The sequence below is a fragment of the Biomphalaria glabrata genome, chromosome 2, assembly GCF_947242115.1.
Source record: "Biomphalaria glabrata chromosome 2, xgBioGlab47.1, whole genome shotgun sequence".
Taxonomy (NCBI): domain Eukaryota; kingdom Metazoa; phylum Mollusca; class Gastropoda; family Planorbidae; genus Biomphalaria; species Biomphalaria glabrata.
In genome coordinates this window covers 62,863,360-62,888,364 of record NC_074712.1, presented here as the reverse complement: position 1 = coordinate 62,888,364, position 25,005 = coordinate 62,863,360, and the positions used below count along the sequence as shown (strand labels likewise).

At 37.5% G+C, this 25,005-nt stretch overlaps 2 protein-coding genes across 3 annotated transcripts in view; both read left to right on the top strand.

The window, feature by feature from the left end:
- The window catches only part of LOC106068981 (NXPE family member 3-like), a 32,996-nt gene extending 26,741 nt beyond the window's left edge, over window positions 1-6,255 (top strand). The window contains exons 13-14 of the mRNA XM_056021847.1: window positions 128-220; window positions 3,842-6,255. Coding sequence (XP_055877822.1) covers window positions 128-220; window positions 3,842-4,267 — 519 coding nt within the window. The 3' untranslated portion in view covers window positions 4,268-6,255. The remainder of the gene's footprint in view (window positions 1-127; window positions 221-3,841) is intronic.
- A 4,944-nt stretch (window positions 6,256-11,199) lies between these two features.
- Window positions 11,200-25,005, top strand: part of LOC106068980 (NXPE family member 3-like) — a 43,761-nt gene continuing 29,955 nt past the window's right edge. For both annotated transcript variants that reach the window (XM_056021845.1, XM_056021844.1), the window contains exon 1: window positions 11,200-11,314. In XM_056021845.1, the coding sequence (XP_055877820.1) occupies window positions 11,301-11,314 (14 nt within the window). In that variant the 5' untranslated portion in view covers window positions 11,200-11,300. The remainder of the gene's footprint in view (window positions 11,315-25,005) is intronic.

Here is a 25,005-nt window from a genome sequence, read left to right as displayed (position 1 = left end):
CCATCCCCCGTCGTCCTGCGGGAGGTTTGGACTAGGAAGTAAACTATCTTCAACTCTGAAGGAACATCCGAAACATGTAAAACATTTTACAAACATGTTCATTAGCATAGTCACGTGTTTTTTACAGGCTGTGTGGCACGCCCCGCTACTTTGTGAAGAGGAACACAACAATATCTCCATCTCTTATTTACCTCACACGTTTCCATTTGTTGGATCAATTGTGAGTAAAGATTTGACATTTTAAAAAATATTTTACATATCCAGATAGCTTTCTATATATTCGAGATAGTTTTTTTTTTAAAGTCCAGAAAATGAAATATCTTGTGTTTTTTTTTTCAACTATGATTACCGATCTTGTATTAAAACTAAATTGGAGCCTCTAACTTTTCTGCCATACATAGATCTTAGTTATGTCACTTACTGAATAGAGTCACAGTTGAATGTATGAGTTGGTGGCACAGCGGCGTCACTAGGGTAGGTTCCCCCCCCCCCCCGGTGCGATAAGCTAATGATGTACCTCAATCAACACTTATCACCTGGAATGCGATTCGAACTTTTCGGCTAAGGTTGTAGAGTTTGAACGTCGTACACTGAAACACTGAAAAAACACATCTTATCTTATAAAAAAGCAGACGTTATTTCAAAAAAGAAGATGATTACGTCCTACGCGTCATGCATCTAGTCATGCATGTTAAAAAATGACTTACATTCAGCCAAGTCATTGGTTTTCCTGGCTGACTCAGGCAACCCATTTCATGTTCTAATAGCGCTAGGGAAGATGGAGTATTTGTACAAATTTGTCCTAGCATATGGGACGAGGAATGTGCCTTTATCTTTGTGTCTTTCAGAGTATTTTATTAAATTTTGTTTTTGTATTTGAAGACTATGGTTCAGTGTTTTAAGTATGATTGCTACTTTACTTTTAAGTCTTCTATCCTGAAGGCTTTCTAACTTTAGTGATTTTACTAAAGGTGTTACTCTAGTCAAATGTGAATATGCCCTTTAATGCTGTACCTCAATCCTTATTTATTACGTGGAATGCAGTTCAAACTGTCGTCCAAGCAGGGGCGGACTGGGTGTCAAAATCCGCCCGGGCATTTCTATACGATTCGGCCAAAATATATATTGTTGTAACCCTGCCTTGCACCAGTGCTTGAGGTGCGCACTAGCGCACTAGTGAACGTAAACAGGAAGAGACTAGGACAGAGAAAAGAACAGTGCATCAGGGATTGTGAAGAGTCTGAATGTTTGGGAAACTAAGAAGCCAGCTTTTGGTGCTGCCTGAAGGTTGTAGAAGGGACCTGGAGCGAAGCGGGGAAGGCTGTCGTTGGTCCACATTCGGGTTGCTGTCTAAAGGACTGGTAAATTAGTAGAAAGACTCCGAGGAAGCTGAAGAATGCTATGTGTTTGTCCTAGTGAATAAACACCTGTCTTTATTTCCTATTACACTGTGTTAAGTTGCCTGCCTTTACGTTGAGTGCCTACCCAAGAGTTATTACAATATATATATATATATATATATATATATATATATATATATATATATATATATATGTGTGTGTGTGTTGAAGTGAAGTTACTCATCAACCTTAGTGATACTACACTGCAACTAAAGTGATCAGGATAATGATATGTAATGCATACACAAGTTCACACTAATAAAGCCAGAAGATGTCTTATAATCTACTTGATCTAATTGTTTTGTAAAGAGTCAATCTCTTATTCAAAGCCTCAAGAAAAATAAAAATTCCTTCAGTTGTGACTCTCGTGGTTAGTCGGCATTACTGCAGTTCATGCGATAATATGGAAAACTACTTATTAATTACTGTTCCACTTATATGTATACTAAATAGCTTTTTTTAAAAAAAAAAAAAAAAAAACGTAAACATTTTTTTTTCTAAATGTGGTAGTTAGTATGACAGAACTTACTAAACTTATTGAACTTAGCAATACAATTAAATTTAAAACAAATAATCTAAAATCCTTGTGTTAATATGGTTAGTAGTCGTCTCCCTTACTAAATAGTCTCCTATGTTTGTTACTATTAATAGTGAATAGTTGTAAAAATGGTGTAATTAAAAAAAAAAAAAACTGCTTGCATACTTGAATTTAAAAAAAATTATAATTTTTCGCTTTCAGAAAAGAAAAACAGTAGCCGTTGCATCAGAACTTTAAATGGACTAAAATATCATGAAGTCGGATTTTCACTATCTTTTCTAGTTTACGAGATCTAAGCGGCACGGACGGACGGACGGACAGACCACACAAAACTAATAGCGTCTTTTCCCCTTTCGGGGGCCGCTAAAAAAAATCAACAGTAATTCGGGATATTAATTAGTTTATTACATCATTTTGAAATAACCAAAAGATGGCCGCCTGGTCGTGTTTTATGAGCTCTATAGTGTTGTCGTGATGGTCCTTGGTTCGAACTCTTCCCACCGCCCACTCCCCACCCCTGGCCGTCCTGTGCGGTGTTTGGGCTGTTTTGAAATAGCAACCAGAACATGTAAAGCAAACCAAAAATGTATAAGGAAGTGTAATATTCAAAGGATAAAATGTGGCTAATAATATACAGTAACGTCTTTAGATATCTTTTATAAAAGTTATGGCGAGGCCAATTTACGTCTACGGGACGTACTGACAGTGGCCCACTCGGCAACCTTACCAACCCATTTAGGTACCGTCCCAAAGGGCATTAGCCCATTTCCCTATATCGCCAGTCCGCCCCTGCGTCCAAGGTTCTAGAGTTTGAACCTCGTACACTGATACACTAAAAAAAACCCCATCTTATCTTATAAAATACAGACGTTATTTCTTCGTTATTTATCTTATCTTATAAAATACAGACGTTATTTCTTCGTTATTTATCTTATCTTATAAAATACAGACGTTATTTCTTCGTTATTTATCTTATCTTATAAAAAAATACAGACGTTATTTCTTCGTTATTTATCTTATCTTATAAAAAAATACAGACGTTATTTCTTCGTTATTTATCTTATCTTATAAAATACAGACGTTATTTCTTCGTTATTTATCTTATCTTATAAAATACAGACGTTATTTTAAAAAAAAGAAGATGATTACGTCCTACGCATCATGCATCTAGTCATGCATGTTAACCGATGACTTAAATTCTGCCAAGTCATCTACAGTTTTGAAGTCAACACCCTGCATTGCCCCCCTTTTCCTCTACAGTTAACAGGAGACCTAGGCTGACCAGAACTCAATCCTGACAGCCTCTAAACAGATGAACGCAAGCTAAAGTTCAACTAAGAGTGGGCGAGGCGGGCTTCGCGTAAAGTTTGTTCCGTTCCGCGTATAACGACAACAGAACCACCTTACGTCACTGAAAAGAAATCTTATAACAAAGAATGGTAACTCCGTAATCGTGTGGGCGAAGACTCAATTGAATTCCATTGTATAGACACCTCAAATATAGATTGACTTTTAACTACAACACAATCTAACTCATTTTTCGGATTTGAAAAAAAAAAAAAACATCAAGCCCTTGAAGAAACATCAGCTCAACGATGATTTAAGTGCTGATAACTAGTATAGAACTCTGGGGACATTTTATGGCGTTATAACGAAATTTGTTGGTAGCAAAAAAAAAATCATTCTTAAACGTTCAGAAGCTAGTTTGTATACCCAACAAATAAACATTGTGTGCCTCAAACTTCCCCTAGCGACGCCACTGAATGTCATATGATTGATTGATATATATATATATATATTCGACACTAAAAGTAATTTAGCAATGTTAGGAAAATAACATTAACTTAATTAAATGTACTAATTGAACACAAATATTTCAAATATTTCTTTTTCACTTTTGAAGGGCCAGGAGTTACCGAAACATCACGTGTTCTCAGAGACGAGGCTTCTGGATTCCATTCCAAATGAAGGGAAATTCATCATCTACTTCCATCACTTCATGCACATCAATTCTTTTCATCTGTCGCTGTTAGAGAATCGTCTGCAAATGATCCGCGAAGCAGTCAAGCGTCTATTGGCTAGAAACCCTCACGTGATCTTCCTCTACCAATCGGCGCACTACGTTTCCGTCTTGGATTCGTACGAGTACACGAGGCACGGCAAGTTTTTTGCAGAATTCCAGAGGCGTGTCCTGAGAGGACTTGGGGAGCGGGTGATGTTTGTCAACGTCTGGCCGATGACCATCGCCGTGGACAACAACAATGTCCACCCGCCAATTTTTGCCGACTACACAAAACTTTATACAGGACATATATGCGGACGACTCTAGTGACAATGTAGTTAGCCTACATTTTAGAATAAAAGAAAAAGGTTTATCTGAATCGGTTACACTTTTTAGATGTGTATGTGTGAGTGTGTGTGTTTAGTGTGTGAGTGTTGTGTGTGCGTGTTTTTGTGACTGTAAACTTGGGCTCTGCCTTGTTCTGTTAGTAAAGTTCCCCCTTTCAGACCTTGAGGTCTATAGGGCAGATGACGTAAAGGTCATCTGTTTTTGTGGCCTACGGTTAACAAAAGTGTCATGTGGCCAGCACAACGACCAACCGCCTTTACTTGTCCCCCAACTAATGTCAGGTACCCATTAGAGCTGGGGTTGACTCAGAGGCGCCCGAAGATCCCGGAATTAAAAATCTCAGTCTTCACCAGGATTCGAAAGTAAGCGAATTCCTTGTTTTAATTACGTCGAGATTATATTTTACTATTAACAAACAAAGTGCTTGTCATGCGCAGCTCTGTCTGTCTGTGTGTGTGTGTGTTTGTGTGTGTGTGTGTGTGTGTGTGTGCAATTAAAATCAATTAATTAATAAAATAATTTAATTTTGGTGCCTTAGATCTAGGGGTTTCTACCGACACCGTAGACCAGCGTGCGTTACAGGCTGTGAAACAGAGCACACAGTTTGCGTACAATAAAGAAAAAAAAATCCCTTTCGTCAACAAGATAAAGTGTTTAATGTAATGACCGATAAAAGGGGGAGGGGTAACAATGGTGGGGACAATTTTTTTCTAACTCAATATCTATAAATAAAGATGAAATATTCGAATCATCATTCTGACTGATGATGGTACAAATACGAATGCCCTACTGTTAATAAACATAGCTCTATTAATCCTGGGCTCATTTATAGTCCCATAAGGGGCTTATCCTTATGCCTTGTGCTATTTATTAACTATTCCAGTCCGTTGGCGTGAGTATCAGCGTTGGGCGGTGCCAGCTCCAGCTGAAAACAGATTGGCCCAGACAGGGCCGGTTCTACAGATTGCGGGGCCCTATGCGAAACGGATTGAGCGGGTAGTCTGGGCGGTGATAAGGATAATAAGTGAAATGAAGATTTTTTGTTAGAAAATAAAATTAACTGTACGAGCCATTTAGAATAGAAGATAGATTTCCAACATAAAGCCGATAAACATTCAGATCTGCCTTTTAGATTTACTATCGACTATCAAAATATCGCTTTTGATTTTTTTGAAGAGATAATAATAATAATAATAATAATAATAATAACAATAATAATCTTTATTGACAGTATGGAAATTTGTCTTACAATTTGTGCATTACACCAAACAAAAAAACATTATAACTATAAGAAACCAAAGTGTACATTCACACCAGACTCATAATTTACATGTGACAAAGTTTATACCAGATTGTTCTTATTTAATGATTTGATTGCCAGGGGAACAAAAGAGTGTTTGTGTCTGTATGTCTTTGCTATCAGTGTCTTGTATCTCTTTTGTGATGGTAAAATTACAAAATCCTGACACAAAGGGTGATTCTTTATTTCGAGGATCTTGTTAGCTTTTTTATAGATGTTTGTCTCAAACAACTGCCCAAATGGGATTGTGTTTTGCCAATGATTTTACCAGCAGCATTTAGGATTCTATAAAGTTTATTTTTATTTTTAATGCTCAGATTGCCATACCAGGCAGTGATATTGAAACTTAAAATATTGCAGATGTGAGCGTGATAAAACATAGCCAAGGCCTTTTTGCTAACATTAAACGAGGACAGTTTTCTAAGTAATCGTAATCTTTGCTGCCCTTTTTTGCTGATATAATCAGTATTTGCAGTAAAATTTAGTTTATTGTCTAGGATAGTACCAAGGTATTTAAAGGTTTGCACTATTTCAATAGTCTCTCCAGCTACAGAAACAATATCATTTTCCAACTTTTCCCCACGAAAATCGATTATCATTTCTTTGTTGTTTTTTTTTTACATTTAATAATAAAAAATTATCTTTACAGTATTTTTCAATGTGTTCTATTTCTTTGAAATACTCATTTACGTCTGAGCTCTCTGACAGTACTATTATTTTTATTATTTTGTCTATTTTTCAGAACAAGCTTTGAGTTTTCAGGATATTTTAATAAATTCAGGAGATTTTCATGACTTTTTTTCGTATACTTTGCATTTTTAGATTTCCAATCTGGAAAATCAGGAGACCGCGGAAACCCTGTTATAAGTTAAAATTGTTTAATTTAATAATTTACAACTAGAGTTAGCGCGGGGCCTATGAAAGTGCGGGGCCCACTGCGGCCGCATAGGTCGCTGTGGGCCCTATGACCGGCCCTGGACCCAGTCACTGTTGCACGTTCTCGAAGTGCGAGGGATGCAGTGGGGGGGGGGGGGAGGCGGTACAGAATCAATTGAAAATTGACTTGAGATGGTAGATTTTTCTTTCTCCAGCCACGGAGTTAAGGAGTTAAACAGGAAAGCTAACAGGAATCTTGTAATAGTATTACAGGAAATCAGGAACAAGAGTTTTGGATTCATTAGCAGGTTTTCCGGATAACAGGAACTAGTCGGTGTCTCTAGTCGCTATCAGGCTGAAATAAAAACACCAAACTAAATACATTCTTTAAATAAAAGGGCATTGCAATCATCTGGCATTACCGTCAATCAGAGAGTCACAAAAGTTCGAGTACAAATAATGCAGATCAATGAAATCAGATCAATGAAATCAGACCAATGAAACAGATCAATAAAATCAGACCAATGAAATCAGATCAATTGAATCAGATCAATTGAATCAGATCAATGAAATCAGATCAATGAAATAATTACAATGAAATCAGATCAATGAAATCAGATCAATGAAATAATTACAATGAAATCAGATCAATGAAATCAGATCAATGAAATCAGACCAATGAAATCAGACCAATGAAATCAGATCAATGAAATCAGATCAATGAAATCAGACCAATGAAATTAGATCAATGAAATCAGATCAATGAAATCAGACCAATGAAATCAGATCAATGAAATCAGATCAATGAAATCAGATCAATGAAATCAGACCAATGAAATCAGATTAATTGAATCAGACCAATGAAATCAGATTAATTGAATCAGATCAATAAAAACAGATCAATGAAATCAGATCAATGAGATCAGATCAATGCAAGGACAAAGGAGTGACAATAATACGGTAAAGGGGGGGGGTGAAACATATAAACAAAGGACACTGGTCAGCGAGCACGAAGGTATAGTCTACGCCCGACCTTGAACAATGGGAAGAAACTTAAATGTAGAGAGTGCCCTTCAAGGGGCGCAACTCTAGCCTAAACAAAAATGGACAAGGGGTAGATAATTCATTAATATTTTCTAAGCGCAGTGTCAATACGCTAGAAGTTAGACATAAGCTGGCTCTGTTTTAACTGTACATTAAAATATTTGGTCTCTATGTTGTCAGGTAAAAGAAATAATTGTGCAAAATTTCAGCTTGATCCGAGATAGGGTGTCGGAGAAATAACGTGTACAAACTTTCTACCAAACAGAGTGTAAAAATGACTTTCAGGATTACATTTTTTATTGACGATTCTTTAATCATCATCCTTATCATTAAACTAAATTTGGGTGAGGGCTTGAGAGGCTTAAATCCTCACTTGCAAAAGCCCTGGACAGAAACCCTGCTGTCTCGCGTAGTGCATACATGTCACCATACAGGTCGAGAATTTTTAGTTTCCCAGACCTGTCGAGACGGAGATCAGCAAGTCTGGGGCAGTCAAACAGAATATGAGGCACGGTTTCCTCTCCTATCCCGCAGCGGGGGCACAGTGAATCAAAATTTGGCCATAGCCGTGAGAAATATGAGCCAACAGGACAGTGGCCTGTCCTGCACTGTGCTATAATAGCTTGCTCAGGCCTGGATAGCCTCCACCACGGGGAAGTGCGGTCTGGGCGCCTCATGCGCTCCCAGGCTCCACGGGCTTTTTGGGACTTGTCCCAGCATTCAAACCACTTTTCCATTTCTGTTTTTTTGAATTATATGATGAAAACTTACAGCCTGTTTAGTGGTTGGAATTTTCCCTCCCTGGTGGACCAAGGAGTCTGCAATAGTGTTGCCAGTCACACATGTGTGACTCGGTACCCACTGCATTATTACAGGGGTGACATAGAGCTGTTTTATGTTGTGTGAAGCCATGATGACAGTGTCGATATTTGGCATGGTCCAGGGCTTTGCAAAGCCTGTAGTACAGATTTTGAGTCAGTGACCACAACAATCTTTGTTGCTCTCAAATGTCCCTCGCCGAGTTGAGAGTCAATGACCTTTAAGGCTTCACAGACTGCCATGGACTCCGCATCAAAGCTGCAAACACTACCACATGGTCCAAAGATTTTTACTGAGTAAGAGCCAAGAAAGTCAATGTAGGCTCCATAGCCTGCTCTTCCAGAATCTATTGATGCCGACCCATCAGTGTATGCAGAAATAGCACTGGGCTTGAAGGCATTAATGATCTCCAGTGCTAGAATTTGAAGGTCGTTAGATGAACGACTTAGCTTAGTGGCATTAGGGTCTACTAGTTTCAAGTGTATGTCTGGGGTCATTACTGGACTTGTCCTAAAGGTTCCACAGACAAATCTTAGTGCTTGGGACTTTATTTTATGGAGCTGTCCAAGACGATTCTTTAATCAACTTATTTATATTTCTATTTGTGCTGCAACAGACTCAGAGATTGAAAAACTACAACAGCAGTAGCGACAAACTTTTAGCTAGACAGACAGAGTGAGTTGATATAAGATTTGTAAAAAAAAAAAAATAAAGTACTCCGCTAAATACTCAGAATCTGCGGAATAGTACAATAGTACTAAAAAAGTAAAGTACTTATTTCAGACCTTGCGATCTATAGGGCAGATAATGTAAAGGTCACCTGTTTCTGTGGCCGACGGTCAACAAGGGTGCCATGTGGCCAGCACAACAACTAACCACTTTACTTTCACCAAACCAATGTCAGGTACCCATTCAGAGTTGGGTGGACTCAGGGGCGCCCAAAAAATTCCGGAATAAAAAAAATCCCAGATTTACCAGGGTGTCATGCGAACAGCACAAAGACCAACAGCCTTTTCTAATGTCAATTACCCATCAGATCCGCTCTGAAGGTCCCAAAATAAAAAATCCCAGTCTTCATGGAGAGTCGGAAGAGTCAAAAATAACAAGTTACAAAATTTCAAAGTTTTTAAGGAGCCACAAATTTTTGTTCTTGCCATCAATAAATAGTACTTGCATAAATAAAGTTTTTTGATAAGAAAAAAAAAAACGAATTTATTTATTCATTACAAAAAAAATTACTATTCATTTGTATGTAACTTGTGTTTTTCACAACAAATTAGATATAGGCCTATAAATGGCAATTAAACAATTTAAGACAATTAAACCTACACATTGGCTATGCGCCTTTACTTCAATAAAAAAACAATTGAGCATACAAATTTAATGGGAGCGATGATTTTGGTTTTACAAATTTGAATAAATTTGGTTCTTTACTTGTTGTTTTTAGTTTCAAACACGACTCTTAAATTTTCAATAGTTTGTTAGCTTCTCACATTACTTTTAAAGCGGAGAACACTCGCACAAGTATGCAGATTCGAAGATAGTCAGCACTTCAAATGCCAACTTGTTCACCTGACTGTAGCAATCTGGAAGACTATTCCTTGCGTTCAATGTAAGTGCCTCATCTCGAGACATTTCTTTGAAAGCTGTCCATTTTTGTTGCGTTACGTTCAAACAATTCTGGACCTCCAACTTTTCCGACTTGATTTTCAACTCTGTACATTTTCCACTCCACAAAGTTTTACTTTTTAAATCGATCAATTACATGGCTAGAGATTAAGTATCAATTCCAAAATGACTCAATGTGGATTTCGTTACTATTTGTGTTGAGAAACTTTTTGTTTAATAATAATAATAATAATAATAATCTTTATTATCCGTAAGGAAATTTGTCTTACAATTTGTGCATTACACCAAACAAAAAAACATTATAACTATAAGAAACCAAAGTGTACATTCACACCAGACTCATAATTTACATGTGACAAAATTTATACCAGATTATTCTTATTTAATGATTTGATTGCCAGGGGAACAAAAGAGTGTTTGTGTCTGTTTGTCTTTGCTATCGGTGACCTGTATCTCTTTTGTGATGGTAAAATCACAAAATCCTGACACAAAGGGTGATTCTTTATTTCGAGGTTCTTGTTAGCTTTTTTATAGATGTTTGTCTCAAACAACTGTCCAAATGGGGTTTGTTAAAAATCTGGTTTACCAAATTCATGACATCTTCTACTTCGGCCGGAAATGCTTGGACACAAAGCGCTACTTGGTGTATTATTCAGTGAAACGTAAGATTTTCAACGTTTATTTTGCGCCAGAGAATAGTAGTCGCCCTTTAATATTGTCCTATCATTCTTCTGGCTCCATCAGTTGCTATTGAAACGATTTTATTTAAATCGATCTTATTTGTACGGCATTCTCTCTATCTTTCCCTCTAGTTTGCCCAGAGATCGGTAGCAACCCTAGAAGTTCTTCTTTTGGGCCTTGGGAAGACATATAACTGACAAAAAGACCAATTTGTGCCGTGTCTTTTATGTCGCAAGACTCATCTATATCAAGTGATAAGGCAGAAGAAAGTTGAACATCTTCCACCTGTTTCATTTAAAGACATGGGGAGGGGTGCGCCGAAAGGCGAGAACAAGTGGCTGAGAGATAGAATCGCTGCATAGTCCTCGTTAATCAACTCTTAATTATTTTTAAATGTTTGTTTTTTTCGATAAAATAAATAATATTTGCTTGTGGAGCTAAAGAGCCGCAGCTTAACATCCAAAGAGTCGCATGTGGCTCGCGCGTCGCAGGTTGCCAACCCCGGGGCTAGACTAAAACGAGGCTCCTAGCCAACCGTACGGCTGTAAACGACAACTCCTGAAATCATTTATTTGGATAGTCGTTCTTGGGATCACGGTCTATAAATACAAGTCGCCATATCATTTCGCTTTCATTTATTTTTGTTTGATTTATTATTTTCTAATGGCTAAACAATGGTAAGGATACTGTACAGTTGTGTTGTTTTCTAATATACTGTCTTCTTGAAAACGAAATATTTTAAAATATACACTATGTACAATATTTGTGTTTATGCAAATAACTAACTAAGTGTTTATGAGGGAAGACATATTAGAAACTCCATTTATTACATAAACTAGTTCCACATGTCGCTGACGCGGTAGTGTGCAAATGTACTTATCACTCTACTATTTATCTCTCTCATAGACATAAATAAATATAGACTGGCCGAAGGAAGTAACTTCATGTAACTTGAAAACATGTATATCTATTGTATTCGGATTTCCGAATTCTGAAAAATTGCATGATCTTCATTCTTAGAGATTTAAAAAAACACTAGTGAAAATAATGTAATACTTATATATGCTATGGCTGAAATAGATATGAAAACTTAACTTTTATACTGCTCATAAATGCTTTATAATAAAGTACACAAAATTGCAAGTCACAAATTTTCGTTTCATAAAACTCTTTAATCGGCCAGTCTATATTTATGTATGTCTATGATCTCTCTTCTTTAATTTGGAAAATCTATTTATCAGAATAACTAACAAACTAGTCAAAGATTAAAGTCAATTCAGTTAATCATAAAACAATAAAACATAATCTTCAAATACAAAAACAAAACCTAGAATAAAATACTCAGAAAGACACAAGGATTAAGTCGCATTCCTCGTCCCATATGCTAAGACGAATTTGTACAAATACTCCTTCTTCCCTAGTGCTATTAGAGCATGGAATGGGTTGCCTGAGCTAGCCAGGAAAACCTGTGACTTGGCAGAATTAAAGTCATTGGTTAATATGCATGACTAAATGCATGAGGCGTAGGACGTAATCATCTTCTTTTTTGAAGTAACGTCTGTATTATATAAGATAAGATAAGGTAGAAATTAAGTCATTGGTTGACATGCATCATACTTAAAACGTTTGTATTTTATAAGGATCCCCGTTTAAGTCTCTAGGGTTCGCTCACGACTCTGCCTGAGAGTGTTAAGTGAGGTGCATGTGTTCTAAAGGTGTTGAAAGAAGTAGTGTGTAGTGGTGCTCTACATCTGCATCTAGCATAGTTGGTACTCTTGGACTCTCTAGGTCTTGTGTTTCTGGTTGCTCTGAGATGTCATCTCGAAAGTCCTTTTCCTATCCCATAGTCTGTTGGACCGTTGGGGCACCATGCAACATCTGTCGACCATCTTTCTCCATTCCTCTCTGTCTTTTGCCTTAGTTAGAACCTCTTTCAATGGCGGGCCAGTCCATTCTTTTATGCTGTCTTCCCATCGCTTTCTCTGTATTCCTCTTCTTCTTTTTCCTGGAACTGTTCCCTGAAGTAAGGTCTTTGCGATATCCCGAAGACCTTTGTAATATGGCCACAGAATTTTAGATTGCGTTTTTTTTTTACGATAGCTATCATGTCATAATGGGGACCAATCGCTGCAGTAACCCTGTCTCTAATCTCTTGGTTTGTGATGCGGTCTTCCATTGTGACACCTAAGATCCTTCTGTAGCATCTTCAAATACAAAAAAAAAAACAAGTCATAATTATGGTCAACTCTATTTGCTTTCTCAGAAGACTTTCTGATGTGTTTCCTGTTTCTCCTGTAAAGAAAGTCAAGTGTAAAGATAGGACAAAACGTTAAATAGTTGTGTCCCTTTCGAGCTGTTCCATGTTTTGAGAAATACTTAAATAAAAATTAAAAAGTCAAAAATCTATATGAGAGATCGTTACGATGCGAAAAAAAAAGGGGGTGAGTACGGCTAAAATATGTATATATATATGTGTGCATGTGTGTATGATTAACCTTTATCTTTATTAAATTCTGACCCTTCATTCTTCCGGAAGACGCCTATTGTTCCCTAGAATAGGTTCTTCTTGGAGTTAGTGGAAAAATTGTAGACTCCCCGCCCTTGGCAGTAAGGGTGGGTGGGTGAGGTAACGCTGCGAGCCCCGCTGCCAATCATTATTTCCGGTACTGAAAGCCAACAAAATGCATATTCTGAGGTATCTACAGTGCATTATCCTGCTATTAAAAAAGTTTTATTTCAAAAACCTAATGCGCTTTTCTTACTGACTTAGATCCTCCCGCGCGGTACTGCGCATTGGGCGGCAAGCTGCTTCCACAAAAATCTGTCACTAGCAATATCTGAAGCCTCTTCTCACCTGCTCTTCCAATGCGTCGAGGAGTCTCTGTGTGGGTGCAAAAAAGGGGGGAGGCGTTACAGAGAAAGAGAGAAAAAGAGTGACAAATAGAGAGAGAAGGAGGGAGAAAGAAGGAGAGAGTGAAAAAGGAGGGAGAAAGAAGGAGAGAGTGAAAAAGGAGGGAGAAAGAAGGAGAGAGTGAAAAAGGAGGGAGAAAGAAGGAGAGAGTGAAAAGGGAGAGAAAAAGAGAGAGAGGGAGAAGGAGGGAGAAGGAGGGAGAAAGAAGAAGAGAGTGAAAAAGGAGAGAAAAAGAGAGAGGGAGAAGGAGGGAGAAAGAAGAAGAGAGTGAAAAAGGAGAGAAAAAGAGAGAGAGGGAGAAGGAGGGAGAAGGAGGGAGAAAGAAGGAGAGAGTGAAAAAGGAGAGAAAAAGAGAGAGGGAGAAAGAAGGAGAGAGTGAAAAAGGAGGGAGAAAGAAGGAGAGAGTGAAAAGGGAGAGAAAAAGAGAGAGAGGGAGAAGGAGGGAGAAGGAGGGAGAAAGAAGGAGAGAGTGAAAAGGGAGAGAAAAAGAGAGAGAGGGAGAAGGAGGGAGAAGGAGGGAGAAAGAAGGAGAGAGTGAAAAGGGAGAGAAAAAGAGAGAGAGGGAGAAGGAGGGAGAAGGAGGGAGAAAGAAGGAGAGAGTGAAAAAGGAGAGAAAAAGAGAGAGGGAGAAGGAGGGAGAAAGAAGGAGAGAGTGAAAAGGGAGAGAAAAAGAGAGAGGGAGAAAGAAGGAGAGAGTGAAAAAGGAGAGAAAAAGAGAGAGTGAGAAGGAGGGAGAAAGAAGGAGAGAGTGAAAAAGGAGAGAAAAAGAGAGAGAGAGAAGAATTGAGAAAGAAGGAGAGAGTGAAAAGTGAGAGAAATATATATAGAGAGAGAGAGAAGGAGGGAGAAAAAAGGAGAGAGTGAAAAGGGAGAGAAAAAAAGAGAATCGTTCCAAGTCATAATAACACACTAGGCCTATTCAAATGCTAAAACAATTACGGGGATCATTAAAATGAAGGCTATTTTATTGGCTATAATTAAAAAAACAGAAATGGAAAAGTGGTTTTAGTGCTGGGACAAGTCCCAAAAAGCCCGTGGAGTCTGGGAGCGCAAGAGGCGCCCTGACCGCACTTCCCCGTGGTGGAGGCTGTCCAGGCCTGAGCAAGCTATTATAGCACAGTGCAGGACAGGCCACTGTCCTGTTGGCTCATATTTCTCGCGGCTATGGCCGAATTTCGATTTACTGTGCCCCCCTCTGCGGGGAGGAAGAGGAAACCGTGTCTCATTTTCTTTTTGACTGCCCCAGACTTGCTGATCTCCGTCTCGGTAGTTCTGGGAAACCAAAAATTCTCGACCTGTATGGCGACATTTATGCACTACGCAAGACAGCAGAGTTTCTGTCCAGGGCAAATGCAAGAGAGGATTTGAGCCTCCCAAGCCCTCACTCTAATGGAGCTTGATGACGATTGGAAATGTAAAAAACAAGACAAACTATGTTAATGTACATTATGAATATATAATGGAGCGCGGTGGCTAAGTGGTTAAGCGCTTGGTTTCCGAACCTGGGTTCGAATCTCAGTAAAGTCTAGAATTTTGAATATATGGATTATTAGTGCGCCTCTGATTCCACACAACTCTAAAGGGAACCTGGCTTTAGTTGGGGAAAGTAAAGACGGTTGGTCGTTGTGCTGGCCAGATGATACTCTAATCGTTAACCGTTGGCCAAAAGAAACAGATAACTTTAACATCATCTGCCCTATACATCGCAAGGTCTGAAAGTGAAACTTTACTTTCTCTATTAAGAACCTAGCAAGGTATGGGGCGTTGGGGGAGAACCTTTTTTTTTTTAGTTTTAAACGCGTTACAAGTAAAAACTGAGAACCACTGAACTAAGATATTATTTGTTTTTAATAGAAAGATTCGCACTTTAGGTAGGACTTCAGCGGTGGCAATTTGATATCTTGAACGTGTTATAGTCAAGTTATTGAGGTCGTGCCCGGCTTTATTAAAGTGGCAAGACAAGAGACCGGGGTCTGGAAAGTCCAATGGAAAGAGTTGTGTTGGGTTAGAATCTTGAAAAGTGACACGACATTTTAGTTAACATACTCTACTCACTTCTCCCAAAGCGTCGAAATAACTTTACAATGTTTTAAATGATTTAAAATATTGAAATTTATGCAAATTATGCTAACTATAAAATAGAACACGCGCAAAATAAAAAATAATAAAATATCTATATATAATTCTATTCATAGCTCAACCATTCCTGACACCAAGAAGTAAAGGAAAGATCACTTTTTTATTTCTGCAAGTTGGACTAGAGTTATCCCACGTAACTTAAGTGGCGAAAGAAAAAAGAAAAAAGGTGGGGGGGAGAGAAAAAGTAATCTACTCTGTCTCACTAAAAAGCCGGCCGGACTTAACCATTGTTGTGTCCTATGCGAAACATATTTCGCGGGGCCAAGTTTGGGTAGGGATACTGATAATAAGTGAAAATTAAGAGTTTGTATTAGAAAATAAATTCGTCTTTACTACGTACAGAATTACTTAACGAGCCTTGCGTCTAGCGAAGGCACACTATATCATAAAAATTATGTTACCAAATGTTTCAATATATCTTTGAGAATTGTTTACCTTAAGTATTTCTTCATTAGTTTGAAACGTGAGAAGCTTCTTTCACCAGATTCCACAATTACAGGTAATGCGTAATGCCGTTTTTTTTTATCGCGCGTAAGATTGGCGTTTTCTATATTGAATGACACCCCAAAATGCCATTTTTTGTCTATATATTTCAGGAGACTTGTACGAGTTTTCAACAGATTTTAATCATTTCCAGGACTTTTTCGTATATTTTGCAATTTCAGATTTTCAGGAGCTCCTGGTAAATCAAGAGGCCGCGGGAAATCTGTTATAAGTTATAAAATGGTTTAATTTAATAACTTACACCTAGAATTAGCGCGGGTCCTATAAAAGTACGGGGCCCACTGCGGTCGCATAGGTTGCAGTGGCCTAAGGCCGGCCTTGCAAAATAGCGGCGTATGCTACGCCGTGGGTCGGGTAGTTTAATATAATAATAATGATTGTTACTTTCTGATAAACAAGAGTAGATCTGCTGAAAAAAAGAATGGGAATCGAACCAGTGACATTAAAATGAGTAGCGCCAAGCTCTTTCATTGTATCTATCTAGACTGCTACTAAATGCGAAATGCTAGCTTGAAATCAATGATTCATTATTTCAATATCTTTTAATGTCCACTCTATTTGTCAAAATGACTCTTATGACGTCACTTCCGTTCAATACTTTCGTTAGGACCATTCTACATTCTGAGTTTTTTTTGTTAGTTCTGTCTTTTACCAACTCCCAACTGCTATTAATAGTAGGAATGGTAAAGGGACATAACAAGAAAATGAAAAAATAAAATACAATAAAAAACATCAACAACAGAACAAAGGTTTTATGTAATTCTGTTTGGATCAGTCATTGTAACCTGTTTGTTGCAGGTCATCCTGAGTGTGTAATCTTGGATGGCTTCTCTTCTTGTGCTAGTCATTGTAACCTTTTTGTTGTAGGTTATCTTGAGTGTGTAATCTTGGGTGGCTCCTCTTCTTGTACTAGTGTCGATACTGCTGCCACGAATTAACTTGGATAACCTACTCAGCTACACAGTTCTTTAAATACAATGAATAAGGCAGATATCAGCAGACGACAAATTTATTAATAAAATATAAATGCACTAATCTAGCCACTTAGACACACATATAGTAATATTATCCAATACAAGTACATCTCCGTGTTCAGAATGAAATGAACTTTACAAAATATATATTACAGTAGAAAAATTACAAGCACCTCCTTCATGTACTAAAGCTCCAGGTTAACTGAAGTTTTCACCCCGTGGTCAGTTACAGACCAATAGTTTCCTAGTGAAAAAGGCACGAGATAGTCAAATGACTACTAAATCACTTCATGTCACAGTGAGTCTCAAACGAGTATGTGACAGTCATGTGAATCGTGTCATTAAATTTTCACTAGATCTAGACTAACATTAATAAAGAGATAGTGTTACCAAGGTTGTTTTTTTTTTTGTTTATTTAGTGCATTTTCATACTTTCATAGCTTTCTCGATACTCTATAATCCTATCACTTGTCTGGACCAGTTTGGGGAGGGGTTGGGGGTTTAAGAAAAAGAAGGAGTATCTGGGGGAAGGTTACCGTGATCGCTTTTTAAATGTATTTTATAAATAAATAAAAGAAAAAAGGTTGTACGGTTTGAATTCGAACTAGAGGGCTCAAGCCAACACACTAACCACTGTGTCAACGAAGTGCAAGAAAAGATTACTCTTGTACAGTGCTTTTTTTTTTTGTAAAAAAAAAAAAAAATAGGTGCCGGTACTCAGGGATTATGTGCACGTACTCAGTGATTGATTGCCTAACTGTTAACTACTAACAAATTGATAATACAAGAAAAGTAATTAATTTTGTACCCACATTCAAAGAGGTGCCGGTACGTTGTACCGGTGCGTACCGTCACAAAAAAAAAAGCCCTGCTCTTCTAGATTTCATGAACAGAATGCTGTGACAGATATTTATAGCAGTTTTGTTTCATAATTTATTTTTCCCTTCTCTAAGACGCTTGACAGTCTGGACAACACACTCGCCATCTTGAAACCTAATAACGAGCCTAAGCCTAAGGCTTTAACCAAACACATCCCTAGCGCAAAACGTAAGAAGAGAGGACGTAGAGGAGGAATACGAGTTAAGTGTAGAAGAAGAGGACAAAGAGGCTTCCTTCCACCCATCGAGTTAAGTGTAGAAGAAGAAGACAAAGAGGCTTCCTTCCACCCGTCGAGTTAAGTGAAGAAGAAGACAAAGAGGCTTCCTTCCACCCATCGAGTTACGTGTAGAAGAAGAGGACAAAGAGGCTTCCTTCCACCCATCGAGTTAAGTGTAGAAGAAGAGGACAAAGAGGCTTCCTTCCACCACTCGAGTTAAGTGCAGAAGAAGAGGACAAAGAGGCTTCCTTCCACCCATCGTAACAGGCAATGTAAGGTCTTTACAAAATAAGATGGAAGAATTAACAGGCTGCTGTGAACATCTGTATCAATTTAGAGAGTGTTCCTTAATGTGTTTCACTGAAACGTCTGTCCGTCCGTCCCGTTTAGATCTCGTAAACTGGAAAAGATATTGAAAAATCTAATTTTTAAAATCAGTTATGCAAGCAGTTTTTTAAAGAGAAAAAGCTAATTTGTATGCATTATAAGTTAGACCTAATTTTAAACGAATAGTAATCTTGTAAATTTCATTATCACGACTTTTTTTTTTTTTTTTTTTTTTTTTTTTTTTTTTTTTTTTTTTTTTAAGGATTCGAATAAGGATTGAACATTTTTCAAAACAATTAGATTAATTATAAGACATCAATTAGGTCAGGGGAGGTGCGGTGGCTGAGCGGTAAAGCGCTTGGCTTCCGAACCGGGGGTCCCGTGCTCGAATCCTGGTGAAGACTGGGATTTTTAATTTTGGAATCTTTGGGCGTCCACTCAGCTCTAATGGGTACCTGACATTAGTTGGGGAAAAGCAAAGGCGGTTGGTCGTTGTGCTGGCTACATGACACAAGATCTGTTAACCCCTCTTTCTCCATTCTTATCTCTCATTTGTCTTTGATATAATTTCATTCGGATGTTCTTTCTGAAAATATTGAAGCCTGCCTGGGTGGACCACTTCGGGGGCCGATTTTGAGTTTGTGTCGCTGTGGACTTCTTTTTATAATGTTTGTTGGTGTTCCATATCTCTCTTGTGTTTGTAAAAGAGATAATTGGTTCACACTATAAGATTTTCTTTTTTGTTTTTCGTTAGATCTAGTATTTAGACCTGATGTTGTGTTTACAAATTGGTCTGTTCATTTAGGCCGTATAATTATGTTTATTTTATGCTCCTTAGTAATTATGTTGTATGTTTGCCTTTGGCAGGTTTTTTTTTTTTTTTTGTATGTATTAAACACTTGAATTAAGCGTCCTGAGTTGCTCGTCATTTGAGGCTGTTACGTTCTATGCCAAACCCACCACATATATATAATGACATATATATGACACATATATATATGACAATTCATACATATATAAATATATACAGAGGAAGTGGTTCTACCAGATCTCACCCACTTGGATTCTCCCGAATGTAATGAATGTCAAAAGGGTCGACTGGGGGCTGGATGGCGGAAACTGTAAAAAGGCCTATCATGTGTCGACATTAATTGCTCCAAGACAAACTCCTGGACCCATTGTACACAAAAAGAGGAAAAGAACTTTGGTAAAAAAAGTAATGGGGGTGCAGGGTGGGGGCCGTATGACAAAGAGTAAAGGAATTGAAGAGTTCTTGTAAGGGGAAGGTACACATAAGTGTGTAGGGCTGTGTCGGATCATATCGGTGAAAGAAAATGGTTTAAAATTTTTTTATTTTTTATTTTTCTATTTAAACTAAAATTCTGTCCTAGAATGTTCTCTACAGAAAAAAAAAAAGGTACAATCTTAAAGATTGCATTGATTTAATTGGGAAATTCTTTGCTACTAGTAATAAATTCAATGCCTATCTTATCTTATAGATTACAGACGTTACTTCAAAAATAGAAGATAATTACGTCCTTGGCATATTGTATGTAAATTTTAACGGATATACGTCTAAGTTGTGTATGTGTGTATGTATCCTTAGCTCTACACATGTGTATTTTTTTAAGTCATCAACACACAAACATGGCAGACATTACAGTTCTTTCATTAAACATTCGCAGCTTAAACAACAAACACAAATATATAGTCCATCTAGCCAACACAGACCAGATTTCATATTTCATATTTCTCCAAGAGACTAATATAAAAGCGTACTGGATGTATTTCTACAGTACCTTGATAATCCTAGATCGGCGGTTCTCAACCTTTTAAGCTCGGTGACCCCTTTTTACAATATACCACTCTGCCGCGACCCCCCCCCCCCATAGACACACACAGCAATAGAAGAATAGACAATAACAATCCTTATTTTTGATGGTCTTAGGCGACCCCTGGCAAATCGTCAATCGACCCCCAAGGGGGTCGCGACCCACAGGTTGAGAACCCCTGTCCTAGATGCTTGGGTATCTTGTATAGTGTGTTACTGATGCCAGATCGATGACTAAAGACATACACCAAGTCACAAAGCAAAGTAACCAACAAGATCAATGCTCAGTAACTAAGTTCACTCGACATGATATAGAATGACGAACTTTGATACAGAATGGGCCACAGCAACTGTCCTAAAAGTCTAGAATAATAATCTCTAACCCAATGCCTATATCGTCACTAGAAAATGTCGCGTTCAAAGTCAGCCTACTGTTGTGCGTCCTAAACTTAACTAACTGTCTAACACAATATAGCAATATATCATGCTTGTTAATCAATGACTTAAACTCTTCTAAGTCATTGGTTTTCCTGGTTGATTCAGGCAACCCATTCCATTCTCTGATGACACTAGGGAAGAAGGAGCACTTGTATGAATTTGTTCTAGCGTATGGAATAATGTATATATCACAATAAGCAAAATGTGCTATTTATATTAGATCCAAAAGTACATGATTCCATCTAAAGTAGCAATTATACATAAAACACTGAACCATAATCTTCAAATACAAAAACAAAATTTAATAAAATACTCAGAAAGACACAAAGATGAAGACACATTCCTCATCCCATATGCTAGGACAAATTTGTACAAATGCTCTTTCATCCCTGGATCTAGCGGTAAAGCGCTTGACTTCTGAACCGGGTTTCCCGTGTTCGAATCCTGGTGAAGACGGGGATTTTTTTATTTCGGGATCCTTGGCGCCTCTGAGTCCAACCCTATTAGAACATGGAATGGGTTGCCTGAGCTGGCCTGGAAAACCGGTGACTTGGCAGAATACAAAAACAAAAGCTAATAAAATACTCAGAAAGACACAAAGATAAAGGCACATTCCTCGTCCCATATGCCAGGACAAATTTGTACAAATACTCCTTCTTCCCTAGTGCTATTAGAGCATGGAATGGATTGCCTGAGCTAGCCAGGAAAACCAGTGACTTGGCAGAATTAAGTCATTGGTTAATATGCATGACTGAATGCATGACACGTAGGACATAATCATCTTCTTTTTTGAAGTAACGTCTGTATTATATAAGATAAGATAAGATAAGATAAGATAAAGAACATATTGTTATAACCCCGCGCCAGCACACCGCTCAACACCAGGAAGAGACGACATATTGATTCGAGAGAAACTGTTTTTAGATCTGGCGGAAGTGATCTGCAGGTTTAGAAAAATCTAAGCTGTCTGGGATTAAGATCTGTCCTTCATGCTACCTGGGAACTGTATTCAGGACCAGGAGCGAAACTGGGAAGTGTGTCGGTTGTCTGTACTAATGTTTAGGTAGAAAAGGACTTAGGACAAGACTCCCTCCTGTGACTTGATTGCTGAAGTCCATGTCTGTGTATTTTATAACTGTCAATAAATACATCGTCTATTATTACCTCCTTTCGTTGAGAGCTTGCCCTAGATTTACTAGAATATAATCTTTTTATTTGGCAGGCGTGGACGTAATGTGTGAAAATGGTCGTCTTTTAACAAAGCTTATATCAACTCACTCTGTCTGTCTGTCTGGTAAAAAGTGTGTACATGTAATTTCTCCCACATCCATAATCAGATCAAGCTGAAACTTCGCACAATTATTCTTTGGCAAAGACAAGACATGAATCAATTTAAACAAGGTTACAAAGACAGTTTGTGTGGAAACACAAACTCAAAATCGGCCCCCCGAAGTGGTCCACCCAGGCAGGTAAAAAAGCAGGTTTCAATATTATCAGAATGAAATTCTATCAAAAACAAATGACAGAAAATAATGGAGAAAAAAAGGTTAACAGATCTCGAGTGGTGCCCCAGCGGTCCAGCAGAGCAAAGGATAGGTGAAAGTGAATGTGAAGTTAGATGTGAACCTGGCCTAACTAGTTCCCCTTTCAGACCTTGTGGTCTATAGGGCAGATGATGTAAAGTTCATCTGTTTTTGTGGCTTACGGTTAACGAGGGTGTCATGTAGCCAGCACAACGACCAACCGCCTTTTTTTTTCTCCAACTAACGTCAGGTACCCATTAGAGCTGAGTGGACGCCCAAAGTGGATGTTACCCTGGCCTAACTGATGTCTTATAATGAATATCTAATTGATCAAATTTTTTGTAAAGGGCCAATTTATTCCTCAAGAATAAAACATTTCCGTAAAAAGAAAATTTCTTTGGCTATGTGTCTCTCCTGATAGTGACCATTGCAGTTCATGAATTAATATAAAAAAAAAAAAAAAAAAAAAAAAAACTACTTATTAATTGTTGTTTTAAATTATGTCTGACTTTTATGTATACCACATAGATATTTTCTCTTTAAAAAAATAATAAACATTTTTTCTGTGTAAATATAGTACTTAGTATAATAGAACTTACATAACTTAACAATACAAATATAAAAAAAAAATTTTTTGACAAAAAAATCTACAACCGTTTGCATAAATGTGTTAAAAATATAATATATAGAAGCCTCCCCTAATAAAGAGCCTCAAGTGTTTGTTACTGTTAATAGTGAATAGTTGTAAAAGTGGTGTTTTTTTAATGAAAAAACTGCTTGCATAAGTGATTTAAAAAATTTGATTTTTCGCTTTCAGAAAAGAAAAAAGTAGCCGTTGCATCAGAACTTTGAATGGTCAAAAATATTGTGATGTCGGATTTTCACTATCTTTTTTAGTTTACGAGATCTAAACGGGACGGACGGACAGACGGACAGACAGGCGTCTTTTCCCCTTTCGGGGGCCGCTAAAAAAAGTAAACAATTAGACAATTAATTACTGGAAATTAAGTATTTTGTTTAATAGAAACAAGGGAAACTAATACTTCAGTATTCACAGATATGGCTAAATGTGTGCATGGTGTATTTTACATCTCACAACATTACTCATGAAATTTATTTTTCTGTTATTTGTGTTCGTAATTTATGTCTGGCCAAAAAGTTTCGGATCAAGCTGAAATTTTCCACAATTATTTCTTTTACCTGGCAACACAAGAACCAATACGAAAAATAACCAATTAATTAACTGTTTGGGGATAAATGACTGTGTTTGGTATATCAAGTAAATTAAGAAATATTACATGTCTGAAGAAAGTGGTATACGCTGAATTATTTCCCTTTCCAAGGGCAAGAAATAGTACTTGACTGAATTAGTCCTTTTATAGATAGTTGTCTGAGGCTTAAAACTAATGTTATTACATGACTGAATCCAACTTATTGATACACTTAATGTAAGATTTGTTATCTTATCTTCTTATCTTATATAATACAGACGTTACTTCAAAAAAAGAAGATGATTACGTCCTACGCGTCATGCATTTAGTCATGCATATTAACCAATGACTTAAATTCTGCCAAGTCACTGGTTTTCCTGGCTAGCTCAGGCAACCCATTCCATGCTCTAATAGCACTAGGGAAGAAGGAGTGTTTGTACAAATTTGTCCTAGCATATGGGACGAGGAATGTGCCTTTATCTTTGTGTCTTTCAGAGTATTTTATTAAATTTTGTTTTTGTATTTGAAGATTATGGTTCAGTGTTTTATGTATAATTGCTACTTTACTTTTGAGTCTTCTGTCCTGAAGGCTTTCTAAATTTAGTGATTTTACTAAAGGTGTTACTCTAGTTAAGTGTGAGTATTCGTTTGTTATGAATCTCACTGCTCTGTTTTGTGTCTGTTCCAGTTTCTTAATGATTTCTTGGGTTAAGGGGGTCCCAAACAGAGGATGCATATTCTATTCTGTTTCTTTTTAAAAGTATATTCTTTTTTATTTCGGTTGTTTTAAAGCAGTGATGCCCAAAGTACGGCTCGCGGGCCAGAACCGGCCCGCGACGTGGTTTTATCCTTCCCGCCGAATCGTCAGAACAAAGTGTAGAAAAATCTACCAACCCACACACACGCCATTTATGTGTTTATGAAAGGTGACTATAAATGAGAATCTACCAGGAAAAGTGAACGGATCTTTACAAGTTGTGGCACAGGATAAGCCAGCATAATTGTTTTCTTCAGTAACTAAGGCTGTTTAAAAAACAAAAACAATAACATAATAAAAACGGCATTATAAACCAAATACGACTACATACTTGGTTTGAGCCGCGAATAAAAATATTGTTAAACTACTCCCATAAATTGGAGGATCGATGGCAATATTTACCAAAATGAGTCGTTGTTAAAGCTATCGACAATGTTGCTCACATTTGAAGTAGAGAAATAATGCAATTTTCCGACGAGTAAAAAACTAAACATCCAATATCTCTTTAATTAATGTAAGTAATAGATCCAGAGTTTGTAATAACATTGTTTCAGGTCAATTTCTTTTCGTATTTGTACCTTTTCGGTCATGTGGCCCGCGACACGAGTGTCGAAATTAAAATGGCCCTCAGGTCGAATTAGGTTGGGCATCACTGTC